Here is a 16,553-nt window from a genome sequence, read left to right as displayed (position 1 = left end):
AGCACTCCATACACAGCCCGTAGGGGGCACAAGAGCCCCCCAGAATCAACCAGCAGGAGAAGTGCTACATAGATGCACCAGTTAACCCCATCCTGCCATCCACAAGGACATTTGCTGATTCACTTCTCCTGCAGGCTGGATGCTCCTCGCCTCGTCCGTTCCCCTCCAGCACGCATCACCGAAAATCCGCTATTCACCATTGCTGCACCGAGCCCCGCGTATTCTAATGACCCTTCTCCTTCCCGAAGGCTCCTCGTTTACCTGAAAGTGCTCCTGGAAGCGGATAGGCAGGATCTGCGCCATGGCTACTAGTCCGGCCTCGGGCTCCAACGCAGCTCAAACCGTGTCCTAAGGAGACTCCGCCGGCGGCGCCCGGGACACACGGTATGACTGAGGTCTAACCCGCGCAGGCGCACTAACAAGCCGGCGGCGCAGACTCAAAGATGGGCGCACACTCAGGGGTGGGGATGTTACCATGGAAGCAAAGAAGGAGAGCGGGGGTCTTCAGGCGCGCAGTGGCAATGTCTCCCCCTGCAGGCTGTGTGCGGAATATATCATGGGAAGTCCTCATCCATACTTGGCCGATGACGCCGTGTAGTATGGATGTGGCTCTGATCAGTAGTGGCTCACTGGCCAACAGTCCTTGGCTATTAGCAGAGCTGCAAATCAGAACTCCCAGTCAGTGAATTTTTAGCCTGTTTTATGGATCCTGGATTTAAGAATTTCTGTCTTTGAGGAATCTTCAGGAACATTTGTAATAAATAGCGCGCTCCTAGCCACAGCGCCATAATATTAAAATGTCGGGTCACCCTCACATGTTACCAGGTGAACAGGGATCACGTGACCAAAGATCACGGTGTAGCCAACTACCTCTGAATCTGAGGGCGCCTGCACAGAAACGTGTGCATTTTTACGTGTGCCATTAAATCGCCTGAATGAAGAAAAGACGCAAACAAGTCCCAAGCTTAATTAGCGTTTTCTCATTCATTCACACGGCCGTGTGTGATGCATTAGCAAAAAAATACACCGCAGCCCGGAAATCCCTCGCTCAGCATAAATCCTCGGAATTACTTCTAACGCCAATATAGAGGCACCTGTAAGCTTTTCCCAGTGTTGGACGCTGCTAAACTCCCTCCCCCTCAATATTTTTCCCGCTCCCATAGGAGTCTATAAGAGCTGCCAGCATATATCGGTCAAAAGATAGAGCAAGACCTATCTTTTCCGGCAGCGTATAATTTCGCTCGCCGATTTTAGTCATATATGTGCTATTGTTTCCGGTGCAACGTTTTTATGTGGCTACAAATTGGTCATCTGAACAAATACATTGGAACCCAAAGCTTCAGATGGGCACGATTTTCGGGCCAACGTAAAAACGTGGTTAAATAGCCGCATAAAAATGCTTATGTGAATAAACGGCAGGCTCACACAAGCATAAATTAATCACATATTACGCGCTTATAATATGCGGTGAACGGATCCAATGAAAGTACATTGTGTTTCATTGATCCACTCACATTTGCGTATATACATTGCGTATAATACACGCGTAATAAAGAACGCAGCATGTTCTATTTTCCCCTGTATTACGCATGATAGAGCCCTATTTTCTATGGGTGTGTAATAAACGCTGCACATACGCAATTAGGGCTCATGTCCACTGCTGTATGCGTAAAACGCCACGGGTCTCCCGCAGAATTTAACACATTACATCCCCAGGCGCGCTGCCGGAAGAGACTGGGCATGGGCTGAGTATAGGCACTGCGCATGCCTGCGGGTCACACGTCACGGACATGCGCAGTGTGACTTTATTTATTTTATCAATTCCCTGCTGTATTAGGAGCGGAGATGCATATCGAGACTCTGCCCGTATGTAATGTATTGTGTAAGGACAAAGTATTATATGGAGCCCATAGAAATAGAGCCTGCTGCGATTTATTTCTCTTGCGTATCGATACGCAGTGTCCATATGCCGATGTGTATGGATCAATGAAAGTCCATTGCCTCCACTCACCGCGTATTATGCGTGGGTATTAGTGTATCTTGACGCCACCGGAAGCTAGTGGTTTGACAGGAGCAACGTCCCTCTCACACCCCCAGCTCCCGATTGGGTCAAGACATCAAGGTCCTTGAAGGAGCTAAACTGGAGTACAGCGGAAGCGGCATTGTAAGTGAGCAGCCGTCCGTGTATGCTAGCCGGCGCTCTGCTGCAGCGCTGTTACCGCAGGTCACCGTCTTTTCCGCTGCCCCCCCAACTGTCCTCCTTGTGATGCTGTCTGCGGCCGGTTCCCCCGCCGACGCCTCTCTGCTCCAGCCCTGTAACAGCAATGCACCGCCTGTCCCCCAGCCTCCCAGCTGTGTGCAGCCGGTGGCTGTAACTCTCACTCGCCCCGCCGATGGTGCCTCCCTGCTGTCCAAACGCTGTGTGCAGGGGACTGTTGTGTCAAGCAGAAGCGCGGCGCTCTTCTGCTGCTGTGGAAGGTCGGCATCTGCCACATTGTGGAACACCGTTGCTGTGTCCTCCCGGCAGCGGACCGCAATCTTATACACACCTGGAGGTGCTTTCAGATGCAGCAGGATCCGCAAACTAACTCAGGTGCAAGGCGGCCTGGATTGGTGCTGCAACATTTGATCAGTGGCCTGCCAGGACCTGCAGCCAACACAGATCAGTGGCCAATCACGTTCAGGGGGCGTCAAGATACACTAATACCTTATGCGTGATATGCGGTGAAAGCATGGTCATGGACATGAGCCCTTATATTATCTTCTTACCTTTTCACCCGCTGCTCTCTGTATAACCCCTCTTTCACATGGACGATTTTCGGCAGCAAAGTTACATGCGTCAAAAGAATTGCAAGTAATGGAACCAATGCTTTCCAATGGAAGCATTCAGATGAGCGATTTATAGGTGCATATACGCCGAGGCTGCAATGCCGTTTCCTCCCCATCACCGGCTCACCGCTCCTTCTCTCTGGCTGTTTGCAATGGGAGTGGGTGGGATGGGGCGGAGCTAAGCACCTGCCCCGTCCCCACCCTTGTCTACAGCCAAAAAGCCCCCTTCCCCTCATGCTGCTTACCTCCCTCCTACCTCCCTTCACCAGACGCTGTCATTGGCTCCCATAGGAGCCTATGCAGAGGCTGACATATTCCGGGCAAAAAGATAGTTCCAGGACTATCTTTGCTGCCCAGCGCTGTATTTGCCGGCCAGGCGATTTTACACCGCTGGAATATGCCGATGTGATCTGATGCATTGGAATCCAATGCATCAGATGGTAGCGTATATCGGCCGATATACGCTTGTGTGAATAAGCCCTCAGAGTAAAATCCCTGAACTCTGCACCCCAGCTTCAATGAGCTCATTACTTTAGTTTATGGGACAATATATTTGGTGGTCTTGCAACTCTGGGGCCCTGGGTTCAAATCTGACCAAGGGCAACATCTGCATGGAGTTTGCATTTTTCTCCATGTACTCCAATTTCCCCCGTTACTCTAAAAGCTGGAGATTGCAAAAAAATTCAACCAAGTCATGGCCACATGCGAGTCACACTGTGACCTCATTGGCATCAATGAGAGTGCAAGGTAGCACCATACAGTGTGTAAATTGCAGTGCATAAATAATAGTTCCATATAACAATAGTCCCCCCTTTCTGGGTCTGTATAGTGCTGCTTATCAAATTCTGAATTGTTCTGTGTGCTCCCATCCTTCAGATACACAATTCTCATTAAATTAATTGAATAGCCAAGGGTGTGTTCAAATGTCGTGGTCAAATTTAATTTACACCCCTCACAAAAAAAGTGAGGGGTGTAATCACCCTGTGATGGTATCTTCTTATTTCCAAGGAATTCAACATTTCTGTGATCCTAACACTGGACTGACACATGACTGAGTTAATCATGGGTCAAGCAGTAATTAACTGAATTCAGCTGAAGAAAAACATATTGCTAAATCAAGCACAATGGTTTAAAAGTAAAGAGTGATTCATGTGAAATTCAGAATATTCCATACTTGCTAACTCAGCTAATTTTATCAGATAATAGTTTACTCAGCATTTTCGGCAAAATGGATGTATGTGCATGATTTCAGATTATTAGCTCAGCTTAGAGGAGTGTAGTAAAAAAAACTGTTAAAAGCAAAAGAATACTATCCCTACATATACATCTCATTGAGTGACAGGTACAGGTGGGAAGCACGTGACTGGTTCTGCATCTGCTTCGGCACCAGACAGCTTTAACCCGCCCATGCTTATTTATACAGTGCTATGATTTCTTCTGGCTTACTTGCTTGAGCATCCGACCTAAACTGTGCTCCATATATATGAAAAAATAAATAAAGAAGATCAATTATACATAAAGTGAAAATAAGACCTGCTGAGTCTTTCTAAAAATTGACTTAAGGTTCACTCTGCTGTAAGCCATGCCCCTACAGTTACTTATACCCTTACATCCTAACCAGCAGCACAACAGTGGGGTACTTCTGTCATTGTGAGTGGGCTAGTAGAGCAGATGGAAATGTTAATGAAATCATTATCTTAGTAAGTAAGACTCTTCCCAAATACTGTATGAGGCTGAATGTATGTACTCTGGACAGTGTAGGATAGATGATGTGTCCCAAAAGAGCCTGCCTCTTCAGGTACCAGTCCAGAGGGCAGAAAAATCTCTAGAGAGGTTGGGTTAGAACTCAAGATAAAACCCTTAAAGGGGCTGTCCGAGTTAATTTTTTTATTAAGTAGTGTACTCCATGCTAAGGCATAATAATTAGGCTACGTCCACCTTTCATGGCTCTCTGCGTGACCTGTCCTCCGTGACAGGTTTATGTTGACAGCCGGCCTGTGTATGGTATATGGCTGCAGCAGTTTGTGACTTCCTGTCAGCCAGGCTATTGAAGCCGGTAAACACAGTGTGGGAGATATCCTATATGTATTTTCTGTATTTTTGTCAACTGTAAATATATTGCATTTTGTCTATAATGGTTTAAACCTCTGGGGGAAGAAACATCACCCCCCCACCTCTACAAGAATTTAAGGAGCAGTGCCTATTGTCCCAAATACTGGTTAAACCAGTTCTAACTGGCCAAACCTATCTAGGAGTGCTTTGTCTTGGACAGCAGAGAGGAGAAACAGGATGTTCTCCTCATGAGACCAAATTCAAGAATGAACTGAGCGTGCTCACTGAAGTTCCTCCCAGATGGATGACCTCACAAGCTACCTCACAAATACCTCCCTCTGAGAACGACCAATAGGCTCTCTAACTACTGTAACTGTATTCCTAAATTACTTCACTTCCTGTGTTGAAACTTATTTAAGTTTTACGCGCGCTTAATAAAGGGAGATTCTTTTGGGACACATGATGTAGCCGTGTGGTCTTTGAAAGGCTCTCCAGGCCTGTACACATATTATTTAATTTGGAAACGCACAGTATATCTATAATAGCGAATTTTGCGCTAACAAATTTGGAGGCACTGCTGAGATAATGAAGATACAGAGATATGAAGATATTTCATCGTTATCCGGACACAAGGGGACTTCGAAGCAGAGATGGACAGATAATGAGCTCAAACAAGGTAATAAGTTATTCTTGTACCTGTACCATCTCTCCCTCTCTGCTATGATCCGCCCCAGGCCGGGTGAGTTGAAATATGATAAGTCTGTATCAAAAGAACAATAAGTAGATATACTGTGTGGTTTTTATGTTGTCTGTGAAGTAATGTCCTGAGTGTAAGAAGGTGTGAGCTATGGGGGGTTATATTGTCTCTGTAGTAGTGAATGGTGTGAACAGACTGTGCAGGTTAATAAGGAACAAAGAAAGTGGTATAACTTGTTAAAAAGAAAGTAAAAAGGAAAGTTGATATAAGCAAAGTTAGCTCAAGGGTTAAAAACAGTAGTGTCCATGTGGTCAGAGAGTTTCCATTGTGCAACATGTGGCTGAAGAGGTCTCCCTTTGTTATGTGGGGGGAGGGGTGCACATGGAATGCTTGCATTTGCCATGTTGGCATCCATCAACTCAAGGGAATTTGGGCTTGGAGTAAAGATGTGGGTGCACCAGAGAAGTCTCCTCCAATTATGGCAGGCCAAGCAGGCTGTTGAGGTTCCACAATGTGGTGCCAAAAGTACAGATCTGCGCTATGAGGTGCGGGAGTAGAGAATCTCAATTAATTAAGGATTTTTCCAATTAGGACAAGATGGGCAGGGACGAAATTGTAAGTGCTTATTAGTGAGGTAAGCCAGACCTGTGTCGTGAGGTGTGGGAAAAATCAAAGTATGACTCGCAAGCAAATTCAATGAGATGATGTTTGTAAACATAACTGGACACACAAAAATGGGTGAAGGAAAAAGCAAGTCAATGAGTTAAGGAAAGGTAGAAGGTTTAACAATGAACGGTGATAATGGCTGCTATCTGGAGTGGTGAATATAAGCATGCGGGTGGAAATGGGCATAAGTTGTATTGTGTTTGTCATTGGATAGCCTATTCTGAACAAAATATGTAAAAACCGCGGTACATAAGAGTTTTTCTTATAACTATATACTTTGTTCAATATGGGAAGTTATATGTACAGTAAATACAATCCCAGTTTCTACTTCACATGAGATACTTATCAGTCTGTATATGAGTGAGTGAAAACCCCAGTGAGTGTGAATTTGTGTGTATAGATGAAGGGCCCGTATGAGAGTTAGATTGTGTTATATGGTGTGTATACTGTCCGGTGGCTAGAAACTAAATGAGGCAAGAAAGACAAAACGCTGAGCCAAGCCACAGGGGGTGGAGCTAGGTGATGTAAGGAGATGGGAGGGAAGAACAATAGGAAGAGGTTTTGCTCCACCCTCCACACAGACCAGCCTAGGGGAGAAGTGTGTCTCCATTTAAGTGGATGTTGGTATATATATGTATATTGTGGTAATGTATAGAGGGAAGGTCACTATTAGACTCCATGTTAAGTCTTTCACTTGAACAAATGTAGGTGACCAAAGGAGGGGCATCTAATTTATTTCTGAGGGTAGTTGTGTGAGATAATAGTCCAGGATTGCCACAGTGTAAATATATATATATATATATATATATATATATATATATATATATATATATATATATATATATATAGGTTCTTGGAGTATGTGGAGAATTTAAAAATATTGAGTTGTGTTAATTTGATTATTGAATTAAGATACTAAAATGAGATAATTGTGTACTTGAGACACCTAAGTACTTTAGTCAAATTAATAACAAAAGTTCTATTTTAGAGTGTATCTCATTTTCAGTTAACAACAGTATTTTACGTGAAAATCGTTACATTTGATAAAAAAAAAAAAGGAAATTTTGGATGCCAGTAATTGAGTTTATCCCGAATGGTATCAGGGATACTAGTCCCTTAGTAAACCAGTAGTTAACCATCATTTGTGCAGTTGTTATGGTTGTAGTTTGTAATAACAATATTTCATCTCCTGTTTGCAGTATGTTTTAGTGCAGGTACCGGAGATGGTGTGGGGCCCCGTAACGTCATGCTCCCTCAAGGGGCCATAAAATACTGTATAGAGTGCAAACTAAACATCTTTCAGCTTCCAGGCTATGTATGAGACTGCCCTGCTAGCACCCTCACATATCGCAATCAAGAGGGGTATAGTTCCAAATGATGTTTCATGTCTTTTACTGAATTTAGAAAGTTAAGAGGAAGGGGCAGCAAGGGCAGACCATGACATTAAATAGTAAGCACATGGTTGTATGATTGTAGAAACACAAATGAAAAGAGAAACTAGGGGTCCTAACAATAATGTTGTAACTGCCATGATTAATGTAAATCTTGAGTTTTACCCATAGATGGTTCCAAATATCGGTGAAATGGACAAGTAAAACAGGCTATGCAGTGGTAACCGACAGAAAGAGGTAATTATACAAAAACCACTCTTTTCCTCCTGAGACACTCAGTTACTCAGGAAATAGAGGTGATGGCGCTCACTGAAATATGTAAGCTGGCTGCAGGTAAGACTGTTTGTGTCTGCACCGACTTAAGGTACACATTGGGAATCATACACGATTTCACATCCTTATGTGGCACAGTGGAAGTTTCATGGGGTCCTCGAGTAAGCCAATCCAGAATGCAGAAGCAGTGTCTTTGTTCTACAAGGTTTTAGCTCTTTCCGCACAGGTGACTTATCATCAGAGTCCAGGCTTATGCCAAAGAGACAACCACTGAGGCTGGAAGGAACCAGAGAGCAGGCACCGCAGCAGCCTGACTTCCCTTGAATGAGGTAACGGCTGGTAACCTGCTTGCACCCGAAACAGGTGTAGATATTTCTCTGTTGCTTGAATTACAGGAACAGGCCTCAAAAGAAGAAAAAGGAGGAGTGGAATAGCGAGCGGAATGCTACTGGGGTCTGGCAGAAAGGTAAATGCCTGTGCCTCCCCTGCACGCTGTACTCCATGATGTCACATCTGATCCCTGAGCTAACCCATTCATCCAAGGAGGTAATGTGTGGTATGGTGTCTTCTGCTTGGCTTACCCCAGGGTTCAACACTGCTGCAATAGGGTTTGTACAGGGATGCATAATATGCGCCCGTTACAATCCAGGCCAATTGGTCAAGGTACCTTCTCGGTGACTGCAGGATGATAGCATACAGCTACCACAGGTAGGTGTTTGGAGTTGTTGGTTTGCATAGACCTCTTTTAATGTTATTTGGAGGCGTGGCTTGAAAAAATAAAAATAAAATAAAAATAATTTTTAACACGCCAAAAATATGACCTAAGAATATGTTTTATGAAAGTAATTTTGAATATTTGGATACAGCAGAAGTCATAGTAAAAAAAATGGAGGCAAACATTTTATTAGTCATCTACTTGGTTAGAACCACGCCTGATTGTAAAACTTAAGTTGAGTCCTTATAAACGTTTTGTTGCGTAGGGCTCCTGTAATAGGCCTATGCTTATTCCAGGCCAAAAAGGAGGGCCTCACCTCCCATGTGAGTGCCTTATATCAGGAGTTATATCAACTGTCACTCATAAATGTGTATTCTCCATGTTTCCAGATCAAAATGCAAAGAATCCTTTCAAGTACTGTTAACCACTACGATCACAGTGAAACCTCAAGAAAAGCTAATTTGGGTTCATGTCAGACATTGAATAAAGATAATCAAGGAAGGAGACAAATGTGGCCCATATCCTTTGTTATATGTAGGACCCTTGCAGTCATTGGGCTGTCATTTCTCTTCTTCCTCATAAGGGTAACAGAAGACGTACATCCTATGAAGAGGGTTATACTGTTTCATATGTAATGTGTAGAAGCGTAACTTGAAGCTCCCGGGCCCCGATGAAAAACTTGGAACCGGACCCTGAACTATAATGCTTTACTCATAGTACTGGGTTCCCTATATGAAGAAGAGAGGCCTTATGGCCCCCTATGGCTCCTGGGCCCGGGTGCAACCGCATCCCCTGCATCCTCTATAGTTACGCCCCTGGTAATGTGTCAAAGATCAGAAAAATGTCAACAGATGCAATAAGGTAGCAGTAAGTGTACCAATGTTTCAGCCATATTGTGTAATCAGACCAATGTTAATATGTAACAAACAATATAACCTGAGATCACACCTTGGAAAGCCAGTCACATTCAACATGTTGTATGATCTAACCTATGAACAAGGTGGCTTATGCAGAAGACGTAGAATAAAGATCAATCTTTCAGGAGCCATATACCTAGAATACCGTTGGGAAACTGTAACGTGTTGTGAGGTATTTTCCTTATCCTGGATATCACCCAGCAGTAGGAAGGGATAAGGCAGGAGGCATTTCCCATGGCAGAGGTGACAGCTAGGGTCCCCTGTAGGTGGTAGGGAAAGGCCCGAGAACACAAATAGGAAGGAAAAACTATCCAGGAGAATGAAAATACGCACAACAAAGGAGGGAATTGTGGGAGATATCCTATATGTATTTTCTGTATTTTTGTCAACTGTGAATATACTGTATTTTGTCTATAATGGTTTAAACCTCTGGGGGAAGAAACATCACCCCCCCACCTCCACAAGAATTTAAGGAGCAGTGCCTATTGTCCCAAATACTGGTTAAACCAGTTCTAACTGGCCAAACCTATCTAGGAGTGCTTTGTCTTGGACAGCAGAGAGGAGAAACAGGATGTTCTCCTCATGAGACCAAATTCAAGAATGAACTGAGCGTGCTCACTGAAGTTCCTCCCAGATGGATGACATCACAAGCTACCTCACAAATACCTCTCTCTGAGAACGACCAATAGGCTCGCTAACTACTGTAACTGTATTCCTAAATTACTTCACTTCCTGTGTTGAAACTTATTTAAGTTTTACGCGCGCTTAATAAAGGGAGATTCTTTTGGGACACATGATGTAGCCGTGTGGTCTTTGAAAGGCTCTCCAGGCCTGTACACATATTATTTAATTTGGAAACGCACAGTATATCGAATAGCGAATTTTGCGCTAACAACAGCTTCACAAAGGAGATCCACAGCTGCCAGCACATGACATTCGAGGAGCCAAGTATAGGCTATTTTAGTATATTTTGGCATGGAGAATACTAATTAATAAAAACAAACTCAGAAAACCCCTTTAAGGAGATAACACTTGAATTCTGACACCAGAAGCACTCTGGCAGGCATTCTAGGCTCAGAAGTAGCCTTACCAGGTCTCACAGTTGTGGCTCTTACAAAATAACAGGTCATAGAGACCTTTATTGAAGACTATTTTCAAACGAGAGTCATGCAATACATTTCACTCCGAGAGAGGTCAAGGAATATACTCCCCTGTTTTTGTTGTCACCAAGCTTTCAAGGAAATGGGGGATGATACTAGAGCTGCAGTTTCTTGACCAGTTCATCCACAAAGAAACATTTAGGACGGAGACCCTCAGGTCTATCATCATAATTCCTAAACAAGGAGACTTTATGGCCTTCCTGGATCTAAAGCATGGCTAACTACATGTACCTATTCATTCTCTTTACAGAAGATACTTAAGACTTCTACAGAGAGTTTAGACATCTCCAATGTACTGCTTTTGCCTCAAACCCTCACAACTTACAAAGGTGATGGTGGTACTGGCAACTAGTCTCAGAACTCAAGGTATTTCCATCATTCCGTACCTGGAGAATTGATTAGTAGAAGCTGCCTCCAGAGAATTGCTGCAGTTTCATCTTCAAATCTTGTTGATTTTCTCCAGTGTCTGGATTGGATAATAAATTGGGAGAAGTTCAAAAAAGTTCTGACAAGAAAAATGTAGATTCTAGGATTCATCATAAATTCCCAAACTATGACCCTCTCATTAAGTCCCGCAGGGCTAGAGAATTGTTGCCGCAATGAATTTCATCACAGTACCTTGAGTGGATACCATCAAAACACTAATGAGATTTTTGGCCTTATGTCAGCAGCTGTGGGGATGCAGTTTCATGGGCCCTGTGGCATCCTTGGCTTTTACAGAGGAAAGTCCTTTCCCCATGGAATTACCAGTCATTCCAGTTGCTTTTTGCTTCTATTAATTTGTTGGTCCCTCAACTGGTGGCATCATTTAAAAGATGGAAAGTTTATGATTCAACCTTTCTGTTTCCCAATCTGGTTGGAGAGCCAACCTAGAAGGCCTTTCAGTACAAGAGACTTGGAAGCATCTGGAGCCATCTGGAGAGCCAGATGTCATCAAACTTGAAAATGTCATCAAACTTGAGAGAACTTAAAGCAGTTTGCAATGCACTCTTGCACTTTGCTTCTCAAATTTCAAGGCAAGCTATTCAGGTACGGTCAGAAATGACATCTGTAATATACATCAACAAGCAGGGAGGCACAAGATCAGAACCCCTTCTGGAGGACATCATGAAGATCCTATTGTGTGCAGATGCAAACCTTTCCATTTTTTGGCAATCCACATAAGAGGAACTCTCAGTGTTGTGCCAGAACAGCTGAGTGGGGGTCCGGTGGTTTCAAGCAGGTAGTCTGTTGTGCACCGCAGGCCACAATCAGGACGTGGAGCCAGGATGACATCACAACGTCAGTCCTTATCCACATGACCACACTTTTGGTGCATGTGCCCTATCATTTAGTAATGGGTGCCAATAACTGCTTTTTCTTGTCACTACAGAAAGCCCCTGGGGTGTTGTTTGTTGGAAATTCCTTACTGGGTCCAGTCTATAATGTGCCTTTCTTCACAACCCAGCTACAACAACTCCTGTTGTGTATGGACTAATTGGCTGACAGGGAGGTGTTTCCCTTAGCCAGCCAATTAGCCGTAATGGAAGTCAGTTATTGTCCTGCCTGAGGTGTTTGGTGATGTTTTGCCTTAAACATCTTCCCTGTCCTCCATCTAGGGACACACTAGGCCTCCTAGATTCCTCACGTGAAGCTATTGACCTGCTTATATGTAGGGTCTGCCACACCAAAGTTGGTTAGGCAAGGTGTTCCCATTGTCATATTTCCCTTTACCATTATTTACCTATCTCATTTTCTCCACATTTTTTGGGATATAATAAATGAATGCATCGGTCCATTGTGGACATTAATTATGTCTTGGTGAGATGTGTAGTTGACGTCCGTGAGGGACGCCGTAATTGTGTGCTGCACGGATATAACAGTCTATAAGTCTCAAGCAGAGCAAATGAAATGGAGAGTGCCAGAGATTGATCTCATGGTGACCAGATACAATGCCAAAATGAAGAAATGTCCTGTCTGTACCATGGTGCCATGGAGATTTAGACTGGCTTATATGTTCTTTCCAGTTTCTTAATACCAAGGGTATTTATGAAAATTAAGCAAGACCAGTCCAGAGTAATTTCAATCATTTCATTTAGGCTAAAGAGGTTGTGGTTTTTCCAACTGATTCAAATGAGTTAAGGGCAGTATTGGAGACTTCCTCCACTGCAGAATTTTGTATCTTAGGGCACTCAATTCTGTAGAACCTGGAAAAATTCAACCTGATAACCTGAAGGCTGACCAGCCCCTAGTGATGTCTAGAGGAATTTTAGAACATTTATGAATACCTCATCTTATTCCAGATTAGAATCCGCTAAGAAGCCTATGCTAAATTAATTACTTGATGTTCTAAAGAAGAATATGGACTCAATACTTCCATTAACACAATTACTTTTTTTAATTCTTTATTTATACAAATTTGTATTTATTCCAAAATAACAAAAATCAGAACTCAGTTTACAATGAAAAAAGTAAAGCAAGTTGTAATGGTCTTCGTGAAAACCTGACATAAGATGCATGAAAGGAAAAAGGAGCCCTTCAATAAGCATAGCCTTGTGATAGAGAGGCAGTCGTATCACATGTAGAGGCTGTGAATTTAAACAGAATGCTAAAGAAAGGAGCCTCACTAGCTCTTCCCTCTGTAGAATAGGCACTTTAACCAACTGTTTCATTTGAGGTCGCATGACGTGAAGGTTACGAGTTCAATCCCCTCATGGTTCAGGTTGACTCAACCTTCCATCTTTCTGAGGTCTGTAAAATGACCCCCAGCTTGGTGGGTGGTTATAAATTATATTAGCTATATAAATAACAAGATTATTATTAACAAAAACAGAGAACGGTGAAGGGCGAAGGAGATATACATAGGGGAGATGTACATAGACAGCAACGAGTGTTGACATGGAATTGTTGACAAGAAAAAAATATCGCATCCATCAGATCTGTCATGTAAGGAAGCAGTAAGCTCTTTCATCTGGGTATACAAGGTTGATGATATCCATAGAGGGTGTTGATAAGGTGCTTGAGGATAGACTTACTGTATGTAGGAGGAGAACTAGGGAACTCCAGTAGTGGGTCAGGTCTGTGGACAAATATCCTGCTGGTGCACTCATTGTCATTCACATGGCTTGCTTCCAGTTTCTCACGTACACAAGGTGCTTATGCAGATGTTTTCGGTAAATAGGAGGCTGAGACTCTGCCACCTCATGGGACTTATTACTTACTTATATTGAAGAAAATCATGGGTTTATCTGAAAATCCTCCTCTCCAGCTAGGGCAGAGTTTTTGCTTGTTAAGAAAAAGCAAGGATCCCTAGACTATTTTGTTCTAAACTGCATCACTATTAATAATAAGTACCACTGATTTTTGAACTCTTTGGCAGTGTATATGCAGCCAAAATCTTCACAAAGCTGGATTTACATGGGGCCTATAACTTAATCTGAATTCAAGAAGGAGATGAATGGAAGACTGAATTTAAGACCAACGACAGTCATTGTAGTGGCCTGTAAAAGGGAACTACATAGCGCTGTTTAGCTGTGGGTACCGGTAATATAATAACCGTCCCTAGGGGGTTAATCTGAGTCATTTTGCACAGCTGATGCAGGTAACCTAGCAACCAGTTAGTCATTTTTTATTCAGCTGCACAGGTTAGAAAAAATACCCAGAGACTCAGATGAAGCAGGTAGCCTAGCAACCAGATAGGTTGCGATTAGCTGCAGACAGACTGGTCAGGTGACAGAGGCGATAAATAGCCGGACAACAGTCGCAGGAGTCAAAAGTGGCAGAACAGGCAGAGCAAGAGCAAGAGCAGCAGATGGAAGAGGCAGAAGCAAGAGAAGGAAAGAGAGAAGGAGAGAGAAAAAGAGAGTCAGGAGAAGAAAGCAGAGAAACTGGAGAAAAATCAGAGAAACAGTGAGTAACAGAAAAGGAGAGTCAGCTGTAACAGTGAGTAGAGAGAGGAAAGATAAAAGATGTAAATATGAAGAGAGGGAGATAAAGAAATAAAAAGATGCAAATCTGAAGAGGGATGTGAATAATAATATTGTGTTTACATCAAGTTAAGCAAAATTTCTGGCTCTGTGTGTTATTCAGCACCTCACTACTCACTACTACAAATCGTGCCCAAGGGCACTGGTGTCCGAACTAAAAAAGAAAACAAATCATAATTACCCAATAAATAAGCACCACCACACCATTCGGTCTATGTAATGCACCTACAGTTTTCCTAGACTTCGTCAACGATATCTTCTGAGAACTTTTGTATTCTTCCATAGTAGTATACGTTGATGACATTCGGATTTTTTTCTTCTCATTTAACTGCACATCATAAACATGTTAAAGAAGTCTTGTAGCATCTTTATGCTAAAGTTGAAAACTGTGTTTTGGAATAATCTAGTCTTCTATTTCTATGCTGTACGATTTCTGCCATGGGTCTATCCAAAAAAAGTTGTCTACAGTCTTAAACTGACCGAAGCTGCAAACTCTGAAGGCTATCCATAATTTTCATGAATATCCACATTTCTCTAACCTCACCAACCTCATCTCTACTCTGACGGGATGTGGCACTAATACTGAGTTTTAGTCCCAGGAGACTGAGGAATCCTTCCAAGACCTAAAAATCACATTATCTACGGCACCTAAGCTTCATCGACCAGATCCGATTAAAGCATTCACCATTAAGTACATGTATTATCTATTCGGACAGGAGCAGTACTACTAAAGAAATATACCAAAGCAAAAAATGTTACTTGCAGATCTTTTTCAAAATTATTTCCGCCCACTGAAAGAAACTATACTATTGGTGATCATAAACGTCTGGCCAATAAATTGGCTCTCCAAGTGTGCCAACACTTGTTGGAGGGATGTATTTTCACAATCAACATATATACCGATAATAAAAATCAGATGTACCTCCAGTCAGCCCACTACAAGAACACATCAGGTCTGCTGATTGCTGTTCTTTGAAAGGCTCAAAGTTCTATTCAATTTCTACATTTCTGGTGTGCTGATAAAAATATTAAAGTGAATGCTTTGTCTTGATCCTTTCATGTGCCTAATACCTACTAAAAGCCGCAGTTTTTCACTGAACCACAGAAGATTGTATCTTCTTTGCTTTTGCCTTCTAATACAACTTTCTTCCCACTAAACAAAGGACACAGATCCTGGTGACACTGTTCCAGGTTTGCTGGCCATCTAGATATTCGCTAAACTAGTGAATTTATTTCATGGCATTAGTGGTGGCCTTCTTGAAGTATTGATATAAAGGATTTTGTTTCTGCCTGTCAAGACTGTGCACACAACAAACCTACTCGGCAATAACCCGCATATCTACTAATGCCTTTACCCAATCCAGAGTCTCCTTGGCTTAACTTCACTATGAACTTCATTACTGACTCATCCGATTGTTCAGTGATCTGGGTAATCATCAACAGGTTCTCTAAGATGGCTTATTTTGTTTCTCTCCCAAATTTACCATCTGCCTTTTGTCTGGCACAGTTATTTGTGGAGCACATCTTTAAATATGACGGCCTGCCGCTTCACATCATATCTGATTGGGGACTACAATTTGCTTCACGGTTCTGGGGAATATTGCCCTGTCTGCTAAATTTTTAATTGGATTTGCCTTTGTCTTACCACCCGCAAACAAATGGTCAAGTAAACCAATCAGACTTTGGGGATCTTCTTGAGCCACTTTGTATCTTCACAACAAGATAACTGGGTGTCCCTCCTGCCCTGGGCCAAACGCTGCTTGAACAATCATGTTAATAAATCCATTGGGGGCATTCCGTTCTATATAGTATATGGTCAACATTCTCGGGTACCACTGCTAACACCCTCCTTGATATCACTAGTTTCTGCTGTGGATACTTCTCATCA

General features: G+C 42.8%; 1 protein-coding gene across 2 annotated transcripts in view; it reads right to left on the bottom strand.

The window, feature by feature from the left end:
- Window positions 1–396, bottom strand: part of LOC136627971 (clathrin heavy chain 1-like) — an 88,007-nt gene extending 87,611 nt beyond the window's left edge. For both annotated transcript variants that reach the window (XM_066603526.1, XM_066603527.1), the window contains exon 1: window positions 262–396. In XM_066603526.1, coding sequence (XP_066459623.1) covers window positions 262–303 — 42 coding nt within the window. In that variant the 5' untranslated portion in view covers window positions 304–396. The remainder of the gene's footprint in view (window positions 1–261) is intronic.
- Between the last annotated feature and the right edge of the window lie 16,157 nt (window positions 397–16,553).

Source organism: Eleutherodactylus coqui, chromosome 5 (genome assembly GCF_035609145.1).
Source record: "Eleutherodactylus coqui strain aEleCoq1 chromosome 5, aEleCoq1.hap1, whole genome shotgun sequence".
NCBI classification, from domain to species: Eukaryota; Metazoa; Chordata; class Amphibia; order Anura; family Eleutherodactylidae; genus Eleutherodactylus; species Eleutherodactylus coqui.
The sequence above is the reverse complement of the archived record's forward strand: the minus strand, read 5'-3'. Positions and strand labels throughout refer to the sequence as shown.